We start from the raw sequence: 24,262 nt of genomic DNA on the forward strand, positions 1-24,262 counted from the left end.
TGGTAACTCAGTTACTTCTACTCTGCATTGAACATTGTACATATGTACATACTGAACACTTGTGTCCACGTACGTGACTTCTATTTTTACTTGCTATACTTATTTTATTTTATACTTATCTATTTGTCTAGCACAGTCTCTGGAGCGTAATAGAAAGAAGCATTTTGTATAAAAGTATTCTGTACTTCTGTATGACAACTAATAAAGAAACTTGAAACTTGGGTAGGGCGTTCCACATTGATGTGGCATAATTGCGAGACGTGTTTAGTCCTTCATGTTTGGCGGGTGTATTACTGAGGGCCCAGGGGAGTGCAGTGTTAAACCTTTCGTTTCGATTTTTTCCTGGATTCTGTCCAGATGAATCTATCCATGTAAGCCAAGCAGTCATACTGTTTCGAATAGTAATTGCGCGCGCCGGGCACATGCTCTGGATGAGCACGTTTTGACCGCAACACTGCAAGTAGCACTTCCAGGGGCACAAGCACTCACCCGAAAGAGCACACACTCTGAACAACCATGTTGTGAACGGGCACTGCACCAGTAGAATAAAATACTACTCCTATTTCATGATAATGTGTCGTTTATAATAGGATTGTCTTATAAAGACGGCTAGAATTATTAGATTATTATTATTAGATCAGCTCTGAACTAGGCAGAATCTGCACCTGGCTCGCTGATAACAAACTATCATTACACCTGGGTAAAACAGAGTCCATTCTCTTCGGTTCAAATAACAAACTCAGCAAGACCGACGGCTTCTCAGTTACAGTGGGTGACAATATTGTCACAAGGAAAGATGAAATTATAGGTTCCATCTGTTATGTAGTACGTACGTAGTATTTTGTATGTAGGTAGAGGTGTAGTAATAAGACTCAGGAAGCAGGTTACTCTTTTAGCCTTTTAGTTAAGCAGGTTAAGGTACGAGCATGGTACATTCTGTTCTCTCATCATCAAGCAACGTGTACTCTTCTTCTCACTTCCTGTAGGCATAACATGGCATTGTATCAACTACGCCCCATAGTGGAGACTCTTGGGAAGTACAGCTTTCACATGCATTACAGAACACAACACCATCCTAGAGGCAAATCTTTCCTGTGACAAAATGGCATCCAATGTAATAAAAAAAGTCAACTAATGAACTAGATTCTTGTACCGGATCTCCTCTCTGGTAAACAAGAATACCCTGAAGACTCTGGTAGGAGCACTCATTCAAGGGTACTACGACTATGCTTGCACCTCATGGTACCAAAGCACCTCAAAGGCGCTAAAAAACAAAATTACAAACATCACAAAACAAACTGGTCAGACTACTGCTTGACCTTACTCCTAGAACCTCACCCCTGCCCACTTTGACAACCTAGGATGGCTTAGAGTAGATGAGACAGAGTACAGCAACTTGCAATGGGCCTGGTCTACAAGATACACTACACTACTAAGGTACCCATGTACATGTCAAAATACTTACCAAAGGTCAGTGAATACCATGACCACAACACCAGAGGGAGCTCCACAAATCATGTTAAACCCAGATTCGGCTCAAACAAGGGACTAAACACGTTTCGCAACTATGCCACATCAATGTGGAATGCCCTACCCAAAGGAATGTGAATCACTATACCACTTTCAAAACCACTTTCAAAGAGCACCTACGGGAGACTGCAATTCGAAACTGGCCTCCATAAATGTCTGAACCCCCCTCCCACCCCCTCCTAATGTGTTCCCTCCCCCCCATATGTATATTATTTACTTCCACCCACCCACCCCCTCCTAATGTGTGTCCCCCCCCCCCCCCTCGTATATAAATATTTACTGTTATGATCTCTGTTTAACAGTACTGTATGTGCATATCTTGTATGTCATAAATGTAACAGTACTGTATATCTGTATGTCATGTATGTCATAAATGTCATGATTAGATTAGATGATTAGATTAGATTATTATATCTGTATGTTGTGTAATGTCATAAATGTCATTATGAATTGAAAATGGGGGACCCTGATGTAAACAAGATGAAAGTCTTTCTCTGGTCTGCAACAAGTGTATTGAGCTGTACTGTACTGTACCCATTCTGCAATCTGTTAATTAAAGTTTTCAATCAACCAATCAATCATAAAAACATATATAATATAAAAACAGGCACGGACAAAAACAGAAGAAACTAAATCACGTATGTAGGTGGCCAAACGCCAACCTGAAGAACAGGTGGGTTTTTAGCTGCCCTAGACGAGTCCACAGAGGGGGAGGCTCTCAAGACCTGGGGAGCTCATTCCAGAGCCTAGGGGCCACAGAGGGGGAGGCTCTCAAGACCTGGGGGAGCTCATTCCAGAGCCTAGGGGCCACTGCTTCAAACGCTCTGTCCCCCTTAGTCTTTAGAACCTCTTAAGCTGTGACAGCCCATATCAGGGCAGTTTTTCTGACTTTTTGGCGACCCCTAGTGGCTCGGGTGTGCATATTTTGTAATACAATATATCGAATTGACGGCTTATTTGTTGCCTGTCGATAGCGACAAAATCTGACAAAATCCGTTCAGCGGTTCTCGAGTTACATGCCGGTATTTGAGGCTTGTGCAAAGTACACGGTATTGCGCAAAATACCACGTTCCCGCTGCAGTAGTTCCATCAATCTAGATCCGATCTCGAAAATGATTGTGGATCGTTGTAGCCAATGAGTGTGGCTTCCAATGATACCCCATGTTTTTTAACAGGAAGCCAAATGAATTGAAGTCTATGAGAAAACTGAGTTTTTCTTTGTACACAATTTACCAAAATCACTCCTAATCACTCATTTCTGAATGGATCTTTATGAAATTTGGATTATGTACTACATAAGGCTTCAGGCTATGGCTCCGTCTGGATTTGTAAGCCATACCACCTTCTGGGGAAATACTACCTCTGGACTACTAACTACTACAGAAAAACTTGAGTAACAAGTTTTTTTTACAACTCAAGTTCAGACCTATGTAACTCTATTACGTTAGCACTAATAGTGAATTTTGGTTTGCAAAAAAAGTATGCAGTCCTGAAAAACTAAAACTAAAATGGACAATTTTGGGGGCGCTTGCTAACAGGTTCCTGGTTCACCAATCACCGCCCTGACAGTGGCGGCTCTACCACTAGGGGCGCTAGGGCGCCGACCCACCTGCTGGCCAGCTGCTGTTAAATCAGAGAAGAAGACAATAAAACTTTTTCGTTTTTGTGTTTTATAGCCCTATAAATAATATAAACATGTTTAAAATTAATAATATTTACTCATTTTAAGTATGTTTGTATTTCCAATGCACAATATAACGTTATTATCTAAATTAAAAAAACATCGTTTTCCAGAGCAGGAAGTGACATCACGTTTTTTTTATTTTTTTTATTTTTTCGTATTTCTCGGGGGCTATACGCGATAGCGCTCTGAGTGCGCGTCACAGTTTGATCGCTGTCTCCGTCACAGCCAATCAGTGCATACGGCGTTGTGCGTTGAAATATGACTATTATGTTGGAATCCGAGCGCGATTTGAAGCGGTCTAGCCAGCAGCGTGAACTTCCGTGAGTAATTTCCATAGCCGCATTTCGCGGAGACGCTCTCTGATTGGCCGACGCCAGTATTTTTTTCCATGGCAGAATTTCACAGAGACGATCTCTGATTGGCCGAATCCAATTTCTAATGTTCCAATTCTAGCTTCTAGCTTGGTTCCTAGGTTGGTCCTAGGTTGGTCGGTGGAGATAGTTGTGTTGTTGTGAGATGCATGCAGCTGTTTGTCTTAGAGCGTGCCGTGCCGTGACTGCAAGTTCTTTAGACTGTTAAGCTTAGGCACTCTTTCAAAGTTGGTTAAGGTTAGAGTTTGTCTTAGAGCATGGCGATAGAACGCCAGGTAGTTTGCAGTCTGTTCGAGCGGAAATGGACAAAGGAATGTACTTGTTGAGTGTTGTGCTAACGTCGACGAGCTCAGCTGAGCTAACACTTGGCTAACAAGCTATATGGCGGATTATACACGTTTATCAAGCTCTCCTGCCCTGGACGTTTCAACTAAACAGTGAGTCTCTCTCTCTCTCTCTCTCTCTCTCTCTCTCTCTCTCTCTCTCTCTCTCTCTCTCTCTCTCTCTCTCTCTCTCTCTGCTTAACGTTAACGTTTGTAAATAGTTTTTTTTAGGAGCAGTACTGTTAGGCTACTGCTGTGCTGGCCATTCATGAAGCGAGACATTGCTGATTGTTTATTTATTTTATAACACAAGACTATGACTACCAACTGCCTAGCCAGCCGTGTATCAATCTTGGATGCAATAATAACGTTACTTACCACACTGACTATGTCGATGGCTCATTGATTTAACTACTGCAGCTCTCTCGGATTGAAAATACGTGGATTATGGCTTGTTCAATATCGTCTATGTTTGAATGAATGAATGAATGAGAACTTTATTAACAGATTGCAGAATGGGTACAATACAGTACGGCTCAATACACACAATTGTTAAGGGGATGCAGACCAGAGAAAGACGTTTGTCTTGTTTACATCAGGGTCCCAGATTTTCGATTCATATCGATAGTTTAATAGCTAGCCTTGGCTCGTTTAACAATATGCAAAATATGTGTACAGCCCTGTACTCATACTGAAGTTATTCTTGGTATATAATAGGTCTGATTGTGTAACGAATCGATTCCACGTCGCGCTGTGTGTGAGAGAGAGAAGGAGAGAGGGAGAGATCTGCCTGTGTTTGGAGACGGGCGAGTTTTGTTTCTAACTTTTCTATTTATATTGTGTTTCAAGTTGTGAATTAGAGTCTAGACTATACTTTATTTGACTGGTTGTGTGTTGTTGTAGTAACAGCTGAGCGACTCGTTCATAAGAGCCGATTCATTGCCGTGAGCGTGAGTCGAATCGCTCACGTCTTGCCATGAGTCTTGCGTGGTACAGTACTGTACTGTACAAAATATTTGGTATAGCGCCCCTAGTGGCGAAGTACCCAGCGGCCGCCACTGCGCCCTGATCAGAAGACCTCAGGGACAGGCTGGAGTTATATAGGGGTGTATGAGGTCCGAGGTGTACGTGGGGGCTGATATGTAACTAAAAAAAAAAAAGTATTATTTTAAAGTCTTAAAGCCTAGCCGATTTATGTAATTATATTTATAATTATTATACATTTATGAATTTATTTATGTATTTATTTTAGAATATTGTTGCCATGGACTTCATTAGATATCCGGGCTGCAGTGCTTTGTTTTTAATTCCTAAAATCCACGTCCACTGCAGACAACTCCCAGCTGTTGTTTTCGTCATTTTCATGGGAAAAAAACGTTTCCTCCGGATGACATCACTTATGGGCTCAAAGTCAAACTCAATTAACTCTTAAACCAAATGAAACCGTGGGACGTGTGTGTGGGAGAGTACAATTATGTTTCATACTATCAACCAATGGCGGGGAGGAGTTTTATCATAAGGGGAAATAAGCGGCCTCTCGCAAAAAACTATACAATATACATTCTCATGTTGCGCATGCCCAGAGCAGACATGGGGACAGATTCCAGGAGAAGCATGCAGCTGCAGAGCCGCAGATCCAGCAGACCGCCGGTCCTCAGACCGCCGGACCCGAGAGCGCCGCTGGCTCTGCGGCTCTGCAGTTGCATACTATTGGATTCCAGAGGTTGATACGGGGAACGGGACGGGACAACACCGGCAGCCCATACGTCGGCGTCCTATACCTTCGAACCCCAACACACACAATGATGATTGTACGAACCGGCGCAGCACCGGTGTAGGTTGGCCAACGAAAGTAAGTGTTTTTTTTAATGGGAGATTCGGTTTCTCTTATCGTGCGTCATCATCATGATTCCCAAACACGGGCCGCCCGGCGCTGGAATAAGAAGAAGAGGGGAGGAGAGGAAAAGTTTTGAAACAGCATCGCAGCAACAACAGGAGTTGGGAAATAGAATAATAATAACGTTTTTGATGAGGAGATGAATCTCGGCATCCCCGCGAACTCGCTTTTGCTTTTCCGCGCCTGCGATGAGGGCGACTACGAGACCGCCCGGGGGGTCCTGGAGCCTGGCGGCGGGGCGAGGGAGTCCGGCGGGCGGCAGAGCAGGCTGCGCTGCTCCGAGGCGGGCTCGGAATGCAACAACGCCGCGGACAGCATCACCGCCGCCGCCCACCGGGACGCGTCTCCGCTGGTGCCCGTGGACTGCACCGACGAGGAGGGCAACACCGCGCTGCAGTTCGCCTCGGCCAGCGGCCACGAGAACCTGGTGCGGTTCTTGCTGAGGAAAGGGGCCTCGGTGGACAGCCGGAACAACTACGGCTGGACCCCGCTGATGCAGGCGGCTAGGTGGGGCGGCCGCCGGGCTCGAACTAAACTTTACAAAACTAAGTTTCTGATAACTCTATAATCACAAACGGTACCATGATGCGAACAGGTTGTGCCTGTTATTGCTCATCATGCTACAGTTCTGTTATCTTCTATTCCGTTCCGTTATAGCATTATATGTGCCTTAACATTTGACCATGAAATTACTCCCATTTCCCCCACATACATACATCTTCTTTAGAATAGAATAGAATATATTAACTACAATTGCCCAGAGGTGATCCGGGTTCTTGCACACGGGAGCTGTAACATAATTACACCTGTTATAGTAGCCACATTACAAAAGTGCAGTAGTAGTATGTATGAAATATTTGATTGAAGTTGATTTCAAATATGCAACAACAACAAACAAACAACAAGTACAGATATAGCCTTTGCCTTAAGCCATTCAAATAATAAATGTGTATACAAAAAATGTAAAAAGTCAAACTCAATAATTTGTCATTACATATTTGAAAAGGAGTGGGAAGAAGTATACACTTATTTAATCCCACCCCTTTTTTACTCATCATCAGATCATACTTGAATTACTATACTAGACTAACAAACTCTCTTTATTATCAGACGTATAATGAAAAAATAACTTAGTTATGGAAAAAAAAACGTTTGAATAATTCCTTATTATTATTTGCCAAAACTGTAGGTTACCCTCATACCCTGTATACTATAGTTTCTCTCTCTAGGCCATGCATCCTTCATCCCAACCAAACCTTCTGGAAGACATTAGACATATCCATCCCTTGGTCATTAAGGCTGCCTGGCTGGGCCTATAAACAATGCCTACTATATCAATGTTTGGTGTCAATAATATACATTTATAATATAATATACATTTTAAGCCATCGAAAAAAGGTAAATAAAGCTATACGGTATTGTAATCGTATGAGTCTTTTCAGATCTGGCCAAAAACATGTATAAATGTTGTGCAGAAAATACTGTAGGCCTACTTTACTTCATTGCATAATGAAATGTGCAAAGAGGCCTGTTTTAAAATCAAACAAACATGATTTTAGAAGCGGTATCAAATTCAGTATCAGAACTGTCCCCACCGGTTCCAGCCCTGCTCCCCTCCTGTCCCCTCCCCAGGTTCGGTCACCTGAGCGTGGCCCACATCCTCTTGGAGAACGGTGCCGAGATCAACGGCCGCAACCGTATGGGCGCCAGCGTTCTGGCAATGGCGACCCGAGGAGGACACACCCACGTGGTCAAGCTCCTCCTGGAGGGCGGGGCTTATGTCGACGACTACGACCACCTGGCGATTGTCGCGGAGGGCGTCTCTAATGGCAACAACAACAACAGCTGCAGGTAAGGCAGCGTGCATGCCGCGCCCCGAGGGTACAGACAGTCATGGGATTCTGGACTAAATATATCTAACAACAATAATCTTCTCAGATGGGGGCCCCTGAGACAAGATCTTATCAAATGGGGGTCCCTGACATGTTACATATACATTTTGGGGTCCTTGACGTGAAAAAGTTTGAGAACCGATGTCTTACACAAAGGGCATTGGCCTGTGAGCCACGGCTAGTGAGTGAGTGAGTGAGTGAGTGAGTGAGTGAGTGAGTGAGTGAGTGAGTGAGTGAGTGAGTGAGTGAGTGAGTGAGTGAGTGAGTGAGTGAGTGAGTGAGTGAGTGAGTGACATTGCCGCTCGAGGTGCTTTGTATCTAAACATGTATAGGAATCCTGATTTGTATTCCTGTTGTTCCATAGTGGGGGTGGTTTTGGCAGTGGTGAGGGCTGTGTGAGTGGAGGCCTGGGGGGCTGTGGAGGAGGAGGAGGAGGAGGAGGAGGCAGAGAGTTCATGGACATCACTGCGCTTCTGGTGGCCTGCCAGCACGGCCACGAGGCTGCTGTCCGCCTGCTGCTGGAATGGGGCTCCGACGTCAACTTCTCCCAGAAGACCACCGGCTGGGGAGCCCTGATGCTGGCCACGCTCAGTGGGAAGGTGTGATGGGTGGGAGGATGGAAGGATCGATGAATGGATGAGTGGGAGGATGGATGGATACATGATTGAGTTAAATGGGCACTTTACCAAAAACAACACTGATTTATCTTGCATATAATCTCACACGCATCCAAAAACTTGAAACTGTTTTGCAGTAAATTTGTTTGAATATGGCCACCAGTGATGTCATCGGGGACATTGAATCCTTGTGTTTTTTTTTTTACTAATTACAACCCAATGAGATGATAAGGCAACAGTCCCTATAAGACACGGCCCCTATTTTTCCATCAACATAATTTAATGTTTTTTTGGTGAAGTGACCACATCTTTTGGTGAAGTGCCCCTTTAAGCAATTGATGGATGCGTTGGTGGATCAATACATGGATGGACATGTGGGTGGTATATGGCTCCTCATAGAACTAAACCATGACATAATAGAATCTCTTGAGTTTTATTGTTGTTCTGCTTTTGACAAAGGGTAGCAAGCAGTAAAGTGGTGTGTGTGTGTTTTGAAGGTGGGCGTGGCCCAACAGCTGGTGGAGCGGGGGGCACAGCCTGACCAGGTCAACGTTCTGTCCAAGACGGCCTTTGAGCTGGCTCTGCACCTCAAACAAAGAGACATCAAGGCTTACCTCGACTCCATCACCACCGTACGACCACAGACAGGTAGAACTCAAGCGTGTGTGAGGTGTAGACTCTTATGTACTTGAGCTATACTTGTGAGGACCAATCCAAGTAAGACGTAAGACGTGAGAAATGTGTGGATGAAGCGAGGGAGTTTTGGACTATTGACTTTGAAAAGAGGCTATATTAGGGGTCAGAGAGCTTACCGTTGGGTTTCGGTTGGAATGGAAGGGTCAACTGTAATAAATAAAGTATAGTAATGTGAGTGTCAAAAGTTAAATTAAAATAAAAAATTTAAAGAAAGTCAAAGTCATGTTTATTGTAATTTTTCAGCACGAGATACAGTACTCAGGTCTCGGTTATGGCCATAAAATACTAAATAACTAGAATAAATACTGAACCTCATAGGGGTGATGCATCGATTAATCGAAATGCATCAATTCTAATGTGATGATTCAACTGCATCGATTTGAAAATGTTTTTTTGTGTGTGTATTGTTTTTATTGACCTATAGTCCATTCATGCTGAGTGAATCAGTTCCCCCAGCCACATTTGTGTATTCAACATTTTGGGGGGAATTAACTGATAGAAAATTTATCGAAAATGAATAGAATCGAATCAAATCGTGGTCAAATGAAGAGATTTCATGATGCATTGAATCGTTGCCTGAATAATCGTAATAGAAATTAATCGTTGTGAGGTCGCATCCTTACACCCTAACCTCATCATGATAGACATACAAGCTGATTAAATAAAAATCCAGTAAAAACGAATCATTCAATAAAATAAAATAAAAATTATTCAGTAGAAAACGAATTAATTCAATAAAAACCTAGTCTAATTCAATAAAACTGATTGAATTCAATCAAACTAATTTGATTCACTGATTAAAAGATGGGTTGAACTGTTCAGTAGTCTCACAGCATCAGTGTGTGTGTGTGTTTGTGGTGGGCCGAGTTTGGGGGTTGTGCCTGTGTGTATGTGACACAACTGGGTCTACTGCAATTAACATTAGGATGAGAGTGAAGCCAATACTACACCTTTAGTCTCTCCTCAAGGACACTGTCACAGATCAACACCTTCACGCACCTGAGCCCTTTGATGTCTGTGTGCTTCTCACACAAAGTGTGGCTAGTGCACCTGTCACTGTGAAGCCCTTTCTCGTGAAGTTTAGATTATTATTTGGCACAATAAAATTAAATAATAGACAAAACAAAACCACATCCTGCGGAACATTCAAGATAGTATAATGCCAGCGGTCATGACCCCCCCCCCCCCCCCCCCCCAGGGGTTGCAAGGTGATTTTGGGGGGTGGGCGAAAAGACATGCAAATACATTGTGTTTATAATCTTTGGTATAGAAGCTTTTCTCTATTGAAACAATGAAACAATTTGTTAATCAAGTTCTATAGCTCGACAAGGGGAAATAAAAATCATTCTTCTCTGTAAAATGTAATAATTCTTTCCATGCTTAACTATGTATAGATTGGATAAATAAATACATACGTACATATTGGATACATACAATAGATTTGGATAGATACAAGACTTGCAGTCCAAAGTGCTTCACAGCAGTAAAATAGACATAAAATGGACATAGAATAGACATAGAATTAACATATAATTGATGTTTATTTTGGCTTCCAACGATTATGAAAACAAGATAATCGACTTTCAGCCAGGTCATGTTGTTGTTTTTCACTTCATTTTAATTTAAAAAGACAATAAATGCATGACGTGTGTACAACCCATGTTGGTCCATGTTGGTGAGCGACCTGTTGAAGTGGGCCTGTTGTTTGAACCCCTCAGAAGTCTATCTTCTCTCTGTCTTCTCTCTGTTCAGATGATGAGAAGAGGAGGCCAGATGTGTTCAGCGCACTCAAGTTGGGTGAGTTGAGTTCAACACAATATCAATGTTTTGTTTGAAGAAAGGTGTATGGTATGGTGTGTGAGAGAGAGAGAATATAATTAAAAAAAATTATGTTTGTTAAACCACAAAAAAACGAATGCATGCAATAAGATAAGATATTCCTTTATTGATCCCCTTGGGGAAATGCAGGCATCATAGCAGCAGGGAGGAGGGGAGAAGGGGAGGGACAGGTATGGGCATAGTAATAGTAGAAAGACAGGCAATAAAAATGATAGTACAGTAGAAAAGTTAAAAATATGCAGTGTAAACAATGGACCTAATTCTCGAACATGTTCATAACTATCTTTGTAAAAAGTCCTCCTCCGGATTCCTGAACGCGTGAAACGGTCTTCATAAATGGCCAAAATCATCACAGCTGTGTTCCCATGACTGAAGAACATCACTCATTCGTACACCTTCATTTGCATAAAGAAACACCCTGCCAGCTCCTTATAAGGAGAGGCTAACCAGTGCATCTGGTTCGTGTTAACCCTTATGGGTTAGATTAGAACCCTTTGATTAGATTAGATTCAATATGATATGTGCAGCCCCCTGATTCTCCTAATAAAACAAGGCATTGGAATAATAGAAGTCTACTGTTGCTGGAACGATTCATTACGCACATATACAGTGTGTGTGTGTTTGTGTGTGTGTGTGTGTGTGTGTGTGTGTGTGTGTGTGTGTGTGTGTGTGTGTGTGTGTGTGTGTGTGTGTGTGTGTGTGTGTGCTTAGCGCAGGTGGCCAGCGCGCATCTCCATATTATCTGCATCAGGATGCTGCATGGTTAATGCAGGTTTAGTTCTTATTGCGGTTGGGTTTAGTTCTTATTTATTTAGTAATTTGCCGTGTGTAATGCTCACGATGCCTCGTTGTTCTCAAGTTCTGCTGCCGTTAGGTCTCCGGCTGCTGGCAGCGGTCCCTGCTCACTGTTGTGGAGCCTGATGGCCACTGGTACAAATGACTGGCTGGGGCGGTTAGTGGTGTGTCGGGGGGTACCGTATGAGTCTGTGGCTGAACGTGCTTCTCATCTTGACTAGCTCCTCATAGAGAGGGTGGGAGGGATTATCCAGTATAGCGGCCAGCTTCCTTCTCATCCCCCTCTCTGCCACCACCTCTGAGGCTCTAGTCTGACCAGCTCGCCTCCCACCACGGAGCTACCCTTCCTCACCAGCTTGTTCAGTTTGTTGGTGTCCCTTGAGTTGATGTAGCCCCCCCAGCATACCACAACATAGAAGAGGATGCTGGCTACTACAGACTGGTAAAACGACTGCAGCAGTCAATTGCACACATTGAATGACCTGAGTCTCCTCAGGAAGAACAGCCTGCTCTGTCCCTTCCTGTAGAAGGCCTCTCTGTTGTCGGACCAGTCTAATTTATTATTTAGGTGTACTCCAAGGAACTAATATGTCTCCACCATCTCCACCTCATCCCCTCGGATGGTGATGGGAGTCGTGGGGGGTCTCTTCTTGCCTCTCCGGAAGTCCACCATCAGCTCCTTGGTCTTGCTGATGTTGAGTTGGAGATGGTTGCTGTCGCTCCACCCCACAAAGCTTTCCATCAGGGCTCTATACTCATCCTCATTGTCGTCAGTGAGGTAACTAACAATGAAGGAGTCGTCGTAATCATAATAATACTAACAAATCAGGTGATAATCACAAAAAATGCATGAACAACAAACTCTCTCTTAGAAAGAAAGAAAAAGACAAAGAAAGTACTTTATTTCTCATTGTCTGTATATTTGTGTATTCATATTAACTAGGTAACTCCCAGCTCGTTAAGGAGATCCTGGAGGAGGACCCGGCCCAGGTAAATTCATCCAATCAGGAGGGAGCGTCACCTCTGATGATGTCGGCAGTGAGCGGCCAATTGGAAGTGGTGCAGATGATGGTGGAGAAGAACGCTGACATCGACAAGCAAGACGGCGTCCATGGCTGGACTGCACTCATGCAGGCCACCTACCACGGGTGAGCATGAGCTGTCATTACAAGTTTCAAGTTTGTTTATTAAATATCACAATAAAATACAGGTACTTTACAGTGAAATGCTTGGTTATGTAGGAGCCCCTGAGTGTGCTTCATACAGTAAAAAAAGTAAGTAAGAAAGTAAGTAAAAAGTAAGTAAAGACAAAAATAAAAGTAAGTAAAGAGGAATATACAATATACATATATACAATATACAGTGCAATATACAATCTAAAGTAGTAAACATTTGTAAACAGTGGCGGCTACGTGGCATAGTGGGCAAGCTGGTCGTTCATACTAATACACATTGGCCGTATTAGGGGGTGGGAAACTGATGGGTGGGGATCGGGCGTTGTGGACAGCGACTCCTACAGGTCGGTTGGTGCGCCTGCGCAGTAGAATCAGGAAGTGTCGGGGGCAGCGTGAGCCTCCCACGCGTTACTCCTCGCCACTGAGAGATCGAGCTGCGCAGGTGAAAAGATGCGACTGCTGTTACCTCAAGTACCGGAGGGGACTTGTGCTATGTATGACTTAGTCCACATTGCAGCCGGCTTGTGGGAGGCAATAAACAGCGTTTGTGACAGGGGAGGGTTGAATTGGATGATACGAAATTGGGATGGGAGAAAATATAGAAAAATGGGAGAAAAAGTGGATAAAAAAAACATTTGTAAACAGTGAGGTACAATGCAGAAAATGAGGTAGAAAACTTTGAGGTAAGGTGCAATTTCAAATGAGGTATGAATGTAGTGCAAATCTCTTTAATAATAGATAAATATAATGTAGTGTTAAAGTGTCTAAAGTGAGTGTTAAGGTGAGTGTGTGGATGTGTGTGCAATGAGTGTAGATGATGGGTTGTTACATGGAAAGCACAAAGGGGTATTTGTAATCACCAGGCATGCAGTCGTGCACAAACGCGGTTAAACGCCGTTTAGGTAGGTCACTGAGGCAGAAGTGCGCGCAATGATGTGCATGCGCGCACACAAAAATGCGTTCACAATTGTCACTGGACTCGTCGCGCCGTGCGATAAGTACCCGGCCGGCACTTATCACCTAGACTTTGCATAATAATAGGATACCGATAGCATAACAACGAGAAGTGCCAAACCAAAATACAAGCCCTGTAGGCTACCAATTGGTGGGGGGTTGGTGCCCGACTGGAAGGATGAGACAACTGTCCTTCTGTAAACTAACTCTAAGTTACATTGTTAATTTAGTTTGTATTTACTTTTCTAGTTTAAGTTAATTCAATTAAAGAAATTGTAACTACAATTACATTTAAAACATTGTTATGCATAAATAATCATCTGTTCTGTGCGCAACCGAGGGAACATGTATGCGCGTGCGCGGGAGCGCGCGTGCACGTGGCGTTTGGGCAGTTCCCATATTACGACTGCATCACTGGTAATCACCCGTGTGTGTGTTTGTGTTTGCCTGCCCTTAACCGTGATACCCAGCATTTCTTATCCAATTTGGCATTAAAATATTGTCCAAATCAGTCAAAGATGGATGTCTCTCTCTCTCTCTCTCTCTCTCTCTCTCTCTCTCTCTCTCTCTCTCTCTCTCTCTCTCGCTCTCTCGCTCTCTCGCTCTCTCGCTCTCCCTCCCTCCCTCCCTCCCTCCCTCCCTCCCTCCCTCCCTCCCACCCTCCCTCCCTCCCTCCCACCCTCCCTCCCTCCCATTAGTAATAAGGACGTGGTGAAGTACTTGTTGAACCAGGGAGCAGATGTCAACCTTCGAGCTAAGAACGGATACACAGCCTTCGACTTGGTGATGCTGCTCAATGACCCGGGTACTGTTTGTCCCTTATACTGTCTATATAGTATATCCTGCCTATATAGTATACTATACTGTCCCTTATACTGTCTATATAGTATATCCTGCCTATATAGTATACTATACTGCCTGTCCCTTATACTGTCTATCTATATAGTACCATTTTGTGCTGAATATAAGACTTATACGATTTTCTTTCCTAGAATCTTTTTTGAAAAAGGGGCTTGTCTTATTTTTGGGGTCTAGACCTTTAACTCATTCCCCGCCAACAACAAGTTTACTCGTTATTGGGTGCCATGCGTTGAACGCCAACAACGAGTAAACTCGTTATTTGGTAGTTTTTTCTTTTATTCAATATTTGTATTCATTATACATCCACATACATACATCGCATTCTGCTAGATCGCAGTGTTGCCCACCCTTTGAAACCTTATATCTCACCCTGTGTTACACTTAAATCCCTCCGGGCGCTAACGTTAGACGGAGCCGAGTAAATCGCTTGATTCGACCACTTCGAAATGCATCTGGCACACTATATCCATAAGTTGTGACAAATTATGTCCGGGACCAGATGGACACCAATACTGAAAATCGCGATCAGACAATTAGAATATTCTTTTTGGAATAACCCCGATCAAAGGTAAAGACTATCTGACATCAATTTCAGCTTGATCCAACAATGTTTTCATATCGATCCAGCTGATCAGCGTGTGTAGTGTTCAACACGAATGCCGTTACTGGCCATCAAAGCATAAAAGAACGCCCCCCCCCCCCCCTTTATGCATTCATGATGAAACATAATACCTATTATATACATTTGATTTGGAAATAGTAGTGTGTCCAGACAAGAAACGCCAACGCTTATAGTGGAATACACGTAGCACCCTATCAGCTTTTCAGGAATGATCCCGGATCACTCCTAAACTATACATATATTCACCACGGGATAACGTGTGAATGTATGTATGAAAAAACTCTTTTTTGCATGTTCGATGGAAGAAAGTCACTGTCAAATGACCATAGTATTGTCTCCATAGCTATAATATAGAATATAGATATAGCTCTCCAAACATAGTGACGCACAGTGAAAATATGCTATGGAAACCTGGCATGTTAGCCACAAGGACCAGGCTAATGGCTGGCGCCCAATGTGTTAAATGTCAACACATAATTCACAACAGCTCGAACAAAATAACAATACAATAACAACAATAACAACAGAGGAGGACTTACGATTTAAGATCATGGTGATCAACGAAGCAGAGTCATCAAACAACTGTCGAGCAGCCAAGAAATATGATGTTACAGAGTGTAATGTTAGAAGATGGCAAGCCTCGGGGGCGGTCAGGTGGCGTAGCGGAGATTGCGTTCGTCACCAACGCCAGAGAAGCTGGATTCGCCTGTTCGAATCCAGCTCCCGGCGTTGTCACCAGCTTGGCTGGCCGTTCACACTAATACAATTGGCAGTATTAGAGGTTGGGAAAGCTGTCGGGTGGGTCCGGGTCGTTGTAAACAGCGACTCCTACAGTTCGGTCGGGGCGTCTGCTCAGCGCGGATAGGATCGAAGGGTGGTAGTGTGATCCTTCCACACGTTACACCCTCTCAGTGAGAGTCCGCGCTGCCAGGTGAAAAGAAGCGGTTGATTGGCTAGACGTGTGTCGGAGGAAGCACGTGATAGCCTCCACTCTCCCAGACCGACTGTGGGGGGTAAGTGCGCAGCGACCAGGAAGGGGATTGGGAATTGGCATAACGACTAACATTGGGATGGGAGAAAATCGGAGGAAAAAGGAGGGGGAAAAATATATAAAAAAAAAAAAAAAAGATGGCAAGCCCAAAATATGTTAAAAACAATAGACTATTATTTGATTCAATGTGTTTTTTAATAAAAGATTACTTAAATTTTTTCGAATAAAATAATGTTTTTTTCCCAAATATTTGGTCTTCAAAAAGAACATTTCCAAAAAATGTGTCTTGAAAAAGAGGAGTGGTCTTATAATCAGGGCTGTCTTATATTCTGACCAATACGATAAATACTATACTGTCTGTCCCTTATACTGCCTGTATGGTACTGTATATAGTCTCTCATGCCTCTGATTCATAATACTGTTCCTTCCTTCCCTCCTTCTGCCCTCTCTCCCTCCCTTCCATCTTTCCTTTTATCTTCATTCCCTTCTTTCCTTCTTTCCTCCCTCCCACCTCCCTCCCTTCCTGCTTCCTCCCTTCTTTCTTTCTCTCTCACTTCCATCATTGCTTCCTCCTTTCTTTCTTTCTTTCTTTCTTTCTTTCTTTCTTTCTCTTTCTTTCTTTCTTTCTTTCTTTCTTTCTTTCTTTCTTTCTTTCTTTCTTTCTTTCTTCTCTTCTTTCTTTCTTTCTTTCTTTCTTTCTTTCTTTCTTTCTTTCTTTCTTTCTTTCTTTCTTTCTTTCTTTCTTTCTTTCTTTCTTTCTTTCCTTCTGTCCTCACTCCCTCACCAACTAACTATTTGTGTGTGTGTGTGTGTGTGTGTGTGTGTGTGTGTGTGTGTGTGTGTGTGTGTGTGTGTGTGTGTGTGTGTGTGTGTGTGTGTGTGTGTGTGTGTGTGTGTGTGTGTGTGTGTGTGTGTGTGTGTGTGTGTGTGTGTGTGTGTGTGTGTGTGTGTGTGTCCCACCAGACACTGAGCTGGTGCGTCTGCTAGCCTCAGTGTGTATGCAGGTGGATAAAGAGCGTGGGAAGCACCGTGGCAGACCCTCCATCATGACGCGCTCCAAGAGTCGACACTCCCTCAACAACGTGCCCGTTCCTCCAGACGACAAGGGCGGCCTCAAGGTAAACCTCAACTGAACTGAACTGAATAGAAGGAATATAAGTAGTGAATGGTAGGGTGTCCTGTAGGGGTGGGGGAAAAATCGATACGTAGTAGTATCGCGATACTTTGCGTGGCGATACTGTATCGATACAGGGACGCCAAGTATCGATATTTAATTATTCATTAAAAAATATATATATTTTCTTTTGTATAAGGAAGTTGTATTGTTCATTTCAATACCTGTAATAGTACAGTAGTCCACACACACACACACACACACACATGTGCATTCAGTTAAGTTGGAATATGACTGTAATACAAACAGTTCAGTTTGTCAGGTACATGCAACACAGATTACAGTGTTTACTGTCTGCTTGAGAAAATACCATGTTCTGCAATAAAAATGATTGAAGTGAGATGAACAGACTGAACTTTATTTTATTAGATAAAACATGTTGACAAAGTTTTACCTTGCTGTTGAAAAAATTTAATCAATTAAATGTGATAAAAAAATTACAATAAAATGTCTCGCAATACTCAGCGTATCGCGATATATTTATTTAGTATCGCGATACTATCGTATCGTGACGCAAGTATCGCGATAGTATCGTATCGTGAGGTCTCTGGCGATTTCCACCCCTAGTGTCCTGAGATGCTTTGTCTCCTGACTGGTAGGTAGGGTGTCCTTAGATGCGTTGTCTCCTGAATGGATGGCATTCTAGTTTTTATCAACCCATTTAGTTTCCTAACCTATTTGCTTCCTCCAACATCAGTCCTGGTGGAACAGAATGTCCAATCGGTTCCGCCGGCTGAAATTGACTCACACCCTGAGGCACGGCCTTTCGTCCAATCGCCTGGCTCCATTCCCCGACGACATGGAGGCCTCACTGGACGCCACCATGAAGTCGGCTAACAGGGCCAACGGGTCGCTGGCCCCGCCTCCTGCCCCGGGCGGGAGTGACGTCAGCAACGCCTGGGCAGTCAAGAGCAAAGATAGTGGTGAGCAGCAGGGCCCGCTTTCAATTCAATCCATTAAAGATTATTGTTGATATTGTCATTGTCGACTTGCTAATGATTGAATATCCGGTACAATCCTTCCTTATGCCAAATGTTTTTCAATATTCTAATTTGAAAGGTGATCCACTTCCTGAATAAATTTAACTGAGAGTGAAATGAACCCAACCCACGTAAGCATAGTAGTACTGTAGTTGAGAAGTATACTTGAAATATGCTAAAAGTACAGTATATTGTAGAGAAAACGAACAATGGTACCTTGTGGGCTATTGTTATGACCTGGCTCAAAGTCACGACACACACTGGTTCAAAGGAATAACAAAAGGACATTTATTGTAAATTTAACAAATAATATCAAATATAAATGGGATGTGTAAAGACAGTGGTGTCAGTAGTGTATGCCAGTGAATGCATGTGTAGTGGTGTAGGGCTGTTGTACGGTGCAAAGCAAAAGACAAACAAAACTACCGTAATATGACCAGGGTTACAGTAGGGATGCTCCATTATGTAAAAAAAATCATAATCATGATTATTTCGATTTATATTGAAATCACGATTATTGAACACGATTACTCATTGATTTGAGAACATCATATGACGACTCGTTTGTTTTACCTTTCTGGCTGCCTTTCTGTCATCTTCTACAAGTTACCAAAGCGGTTTCAAAATAAGTGGAGAAACGCCTATGTGAAGGAAGGGGCGTGCTGCATTCACAAGACAAAATGAGAGCAACAAGGCATGCGGCACAATAATTGTTTTATTTCGATTCTCTCGTTTTTGTGATCGTGGGAAGCCAAAGTGGTAATTGAATATCTCGAGCTGCAGCCACAATGAGCCCAGTGGTGGGTCATCATCAGCGGTAACTAACGACACCCCTCCCCATCCTGCTGGACAGCCAGTCTTCTGAAACACAGAACAAGACACAAGGCACCAGCAGAGCAGGGAGAGCAGAGACACCAATAGACATGGCCGGCAACAAGATCTTCCTTTCTGTTGCTGTAAAAGGCAGCGGTCAGGAAATCCCACAAAATATGAGCCTTAAACCTCGGAAAACAGAAACAATTATAGTCGCTGGAGACCGCGCTACTTCCATTTCCTTTAAAGCAACCATGAACCTTCCATTGTTCAAAATACCCACGTCTGTCGAGCCAAAAAGACATGGGAGTGTCCAGCCACTAGCCTCATTATATGGGATTCACTTGGCATCCTTGTGTTAAACCCTGAGACTTGAAAGAATGTTAATTGCCACCTACAGTAGGTATACTATCCAGTGAATGTATTCATTTGGGAACTTGTGTGTTATTCTGTGACGTGGATGAGGGAGTGTTGTAACGGTGATATTGTATCTTTTGTGTCTCGTCAAGGTCTCAGCAGGGTTGCCACGGAAAAGGACGACTTTCTAATAACCACTATGGTGAGAGTGTTTGGAACAGTTTCCACTGTACATTACTATTTAAAAAGCTTTTTTTTTTTGATTGTGAATATCTGTGTATGTGACAGATCTGTTAGATTTGTCAGAAGAGATCTCGGTATAACGAGATAAAGATATAGAAATCTATACAGTGGGGCAATAGAAGAGCTTTGTGCTTTCCGATACCAGTTTCCTCTCTGTGCGTTCAGTAGAAAAAGCTATCTGGGCTCCATGTTAGCCTAGCTTAGCACAATGAATGGAAGCGGACATGGCCGGTTAGCCTTAGGGAGAGGTGTTAGTTGGACAATGCCTAGGCTAACCGACCATGTCCGCTTCCATTCATTGTGCTAAGCTAGGCTAACATGGAGCCAGATAGCTTTTTCTACTGAACGCACAGAGAGGACACTGGTATCTATCTCCTTGTCTCTCTCTGGAGAAGACGATAAGCTAATTTCCCCAAATGTTGGCGTGTTCCTTTAAGTTTGACGCGTCTGTGATGAGGCTCCATGCTGTGCAGTATAGACCTATCTGGAATTAATCAACACCCCCTCTCCAATCAGAATCGAGAAATGAGAAACCTCGGGAAGAGAACAACGGGAGAATTGTTGACACAGTTCTACATTTCCATACACTGTATTGAACACTGTACATACATTTTCTTTTTACATTTCATATTCTGAATAGACCTGTCTCAAACCCCGCCCTCTTTTCTTGATCCTCCAATCACAACTGTCGCTTACCTCGGACAAACCAAGTTTGTCCGAGGTAAGCGACAGTTGTGATTGGAGGATCAAGAAAAGAGGGCGGGGTTTGAGACAGGTCCATTGAGATCGATACACCTGTAGAGATGATGGTATGTTCCAATCATTCTTAACTGTACCCCTCCCTCCCCCCAGTTGAGGAACGGCGCGCCCCTGACCCGGCTGCCTAGCGACAAGCTAAAGGCGGTGATCCCTCCCTTCCTCCCTCCGTCCAACTTCGAGCCGTGGAACTCGGACCGTTCCCGTCTACTCAAGGAGGGCAAGAGCGAAGCGCCACCCCGCCTGCCCATGCCCCCACAGAGGAAGCTCCACAGCAGCGGCAACTCGGATATCGTGAGTCTGTGGTGTGTGTGTGAGTGGGGTAGAGAGAGAGAGAGAGAGAGAGAGAGAGAGAGAGGAATGAAGTGTGTAAAAGGGGGTATAGAGACACAGAGAGAGAGAGCTTTCAGCAGTTGTCATACTGTAGCTCTTGTCATGTAAATGCATTAGTTGTTCTCAATCTGTTTTATTATCTGATTGATTGATTGATTGAAAACTTTATTAACAGATTGCAGAATGGGTACAATACAGTACAGCTCAATACACACAATTGTTAAGGGGATGCAGACCAGAGAAAGACTTTCGTCTTGTTTCCACCAGGGTCCCCCATTTTCAATTCATCAGGACATATATGACATACATGACATACAGATAGTCAGTACTGCTACATCTATACATTTATGACATACCAGATTTGCAAATACAGTACTGTTTGTGATACAGAAGGAGTCAAGAAAAGGGAGTATATACATTTGACGTAGAAACTGTACATTGGAGGAGGTTGGGTGGGGGGGGTTGGGTACACTGGGATATTGACAACCATACTGGGTAATTTACATTGGAGGTGGTTGGGGGGGGGGGGGGGGGGGCACACTGTATAAGCAAGCAAAACTGTACATTGAGGGGGGGGGAGGAGACTCTGTACAAACAAACAAAATTGTACATTGGACTATTGACAAAACCATACTAGGTAAATGACTGTACATTGGAGGGGGTTGGGTTAGGATATTTACAGGGGCCAGTGTTGAATTGCAGTCTCCCGTAGGTGTCTCTTGAGAGAGGTTTTGAAAGTGGGTAGTGATCCACATTCCTTTACAGCTTTGGGTAGGGCGTTCCACATTGATGTGGCATAATTGCGAAACGTGTTTAGTCCCTTATTTGAGCCGAATCTGGGTTTAACATGATTTGTGGAGCTCCCTCTGGTGTTGTGATCGTGGTATTCACTGACCTTTGGGAAGTATTTTGCCATGTACATGGGTACCTTGGTCGTGTAGTGTATCTTGTAGACCAGGCCCATCTCTCTCTCTCTCTCTCTCTCTGTCTGTTTCTGGTTGTCTCTCTCTGTTTTCCTCTTTCTCTCTGTGTCTGTGTTTGTCTGTCTTTCTGTCTCTGTTTGTATCCATTTGTCTCTCTCTTTGTCTCTCTCTGTCTGTCTGTGTTTCTCACTGTGTCTCTCTCTCTCTCTCTCTCTCAGACGTCCATCAGTCGTGTGGTCAGCAGGTCCATTAAGTTTCCCAGCATCCCCAAGGGCCCGTCCTCCTCCTCACCGTCCAACTCTGGACACTACCACTCTCCCCACTCCTCGGGGGGGTCCAGTGGTGTGGCGGGGGTCAACCGTGACTCGCACAACCGCTCAGGTACACACCTATACACACACACACACACACACACATGAAGAAGAACAAGAAGAAAGAACTTACACACTCCTCTTTTCCAACACTCGCTTACTGGACAACTTTTCAAGGCTAAGGGCTCTTCATCAGGTCAAACACACACATGCACCACAGATAAGCAGATAGACAATGCAAAAATACACATACACACACATACACAGGAAGATACTCGGGTGTGGAAATCCCATCCTCTCTCTCTCTCTCTCCTTCTTCATTCTTGGTCCTATTAGTTGAATGTTACACCACGGTATGCCATACAGTATACCCCATAGCAGTATTGTCCCTCTCTCTCCTCCAGGGGGCAGCGCAGACAGCGTCCTGTCCCAGATCGCAGCTCAGAGGAAGAGGGCAGCGGGCCTCATGGATCCCAAGGTCCACGGTCCGGAAAACCCACCCAGCCAGCCCCAGGCCACGGCCCAGCTCCCTGCCTCGGTCCCCAGCCTCCCAGACATCCACTCCACCCCCAGCCTGGTGGCCTCTGACGTCCACTGCAGACGGGTACAGTACATGTGCTATGTTTCCTCCCCGTCTTCATCCTGATAATAATGTCAACTCCTCGAGACGACAAACCATAATAATAAGGCCCATTTTGATGTTTTCTGGACAGCCACGTTTATTTGCACTGGGGCGGCAACACACACATAATATAATAATAGTTTAATCTGTCGAGTATTACTTCGATTAATCTGATAAAGAGTGCAAAAAATATAAGGTTTTTATAAAGTGTTTTATACAGTTCTTCTCAAAACATAAATAAAGTCTTCAGTTTGAAAGGAGCTGAACGGTTTAAATGATAATATAGAAAAACATAAAACACAAACTAAGTGTTGACAGGCTTTGCTATACAGTACATTGCATGGCTTCACCAACAGGCCATGGGGGTGCTTCTTAACATACTGTAGACCCAATTTATGGATTTGAAATATAGTTGCAAACTATTCTTATAATCGTTTAGTTGACGATTAGTTGGTTATTTGTTGCAGCTCTAATTTGCTGGAGTAAAGCCAATCTGAATCATTTAGATTTTTTGATACGTCACTCGAGAGTACTTGACCTCTACTGTCTTTAGCTATGAATGATGTATACAACACTCCCAACTTACCATCTTTAGATAATTGGGTTTGAAGACAAAAGAGACGTTATTGTCGGTTAAAGGTTTTCAGATGTTTCAGACGACGTGAACTCGTCTTCTCAAATGTCTCTTCTGTCTCCTCGGAAGGATCCGGTCGTGTTTGACAGAATATAATGAGTTTATTTTTTTTCATAAAATGGTTGAAACTGAGAAAGACTCAACGTATTTGGTAATCATATCAGGCATAGGACACGAGGATGACGCAAAGGGTATTAAATAAAAAAAACTAGCTTCCTGCACAGTTTGGGGGAAATTCCTGTAGGCTGAGGTTTCACTATCCCATCTGGTGCTGTTTTGCAACTGATTTGAAGGGTCAGGGTTGGGATTGAAGTTGGATCCAACAGTTGTTGTTGTTTTTTGTTCCCCCTTTGTGCCCTTGTTTAAGAGAGTCACATAACTAAGCTTCCTCCTCTGGTGTTGGAATAAGGTAATAATTAAAAGTGGCCCAAAATAACCAATTATTACCCGGTGCTGTAGATTAATAATTGAAAGTGAGCTCAGGGCAAGGAGGATTCCGTTTCTGTGTCCTCTGGTTTAACTCCTGCTCCCATTTCCAAGAATTGCTTCCAACTGTTAAAGCTATGATAATTATTTTCTGACAGCATTTTTCAGCAATTCAAAACCTGCTCTCAGAAGGTCTCATTGAGTCATGTACTCAATCAACCCTGTTGACAGCTTTGCCTAGTTTATAAATCTACAATATTTTTTCAGCTAATCTCATAATTACACTGTGCTGTCAGAACAGTATTATGTTTGTAGGTGAACTACATACCTACCTTGTTTAACAATGAAGAAATGCGGCGGCTGGGTGGCGCAGCGGATATTGCACTCGTCACCAATGCGAGAGACACTGGTATCAAATCCGGCCGTCAGCGTTGCCTCCGGTT

The 24,262-nt window shown here is 43.5% G+C and overlaps 1 protein-coding gene across 1 annotated transcript in view; it reads left to right on the plus strand.

Annotated features, from left to right (window-relative positions):
- The first annotated feature begins 5,864 nt into the window (after nt 1-5,864).
- The window catches only part of LOC311237680 (ankyrin repeat and SAM domain-containing protein 6-like), a 33,186-nt gene continuing 14,788 nt past the window's right edge, over nt 5,865-24,262 (plus strand). Inside the window, exons 1-13 of the mRNA XM_084325649.1 lie at nt 5,865-6,312; nt 7,438-7,656; nt 8,062-8,296; nt 8,812-8,962; nt 10,763-10,807; nt 12,588-12,792; nt 14,472-14,578; nt 17,211-17,365; nt 18,119-18,344; nt 19,724-19,773; nt 20,667-20,864; nt 22,045-22,207; nt 22,542-22,741. Coding sequence (XP_084181775.1) covers nt 5,945-6,312; nt 7,438-7,656; nt 8,062-8,296; nt 8,812-8,962; nt 10,763-10,807; nt 12,588-12,792; nt 14,472-14,578; nt 17,211-17,365; nt 18,119-18,344; nt 19,724-19,773; nt 20,667-20,864; nt 22,045-22,207; nt 22,542-22,741 — 2,322 coding nt within the window. The 5' untranslated portion in view covers nt 5,865-5,944. The remainder of the gene's footprint in view (nt 6,313-7,437; nt 7,657-8,061; nt 8,297-8,811; nt 8,963-10,762; nt 10,808-12,587; nt 12,793-14,471; nt 14,579-17,210; nt 17,366-18,118; nt 18,345-19,723; nt 19,774-20,666; nt 20,865-22,044; nt 22,208-22,541; nt 22,742-24,262) is intronic.

This window comes from Notolepis coatsorum (genome assembly GCF_963971535.1).
Source record: "Notolepis coatsorum genome assembly, chromosome: 12".
In the NCBI taxonomy this organism is placed as follows: domain Eukaryota; kingdom Metazoa; phylum Chordata; class Actinopteri; order Aulopiformes; family Paralepididae; genus Notolepis; species Notolepis coatsorum.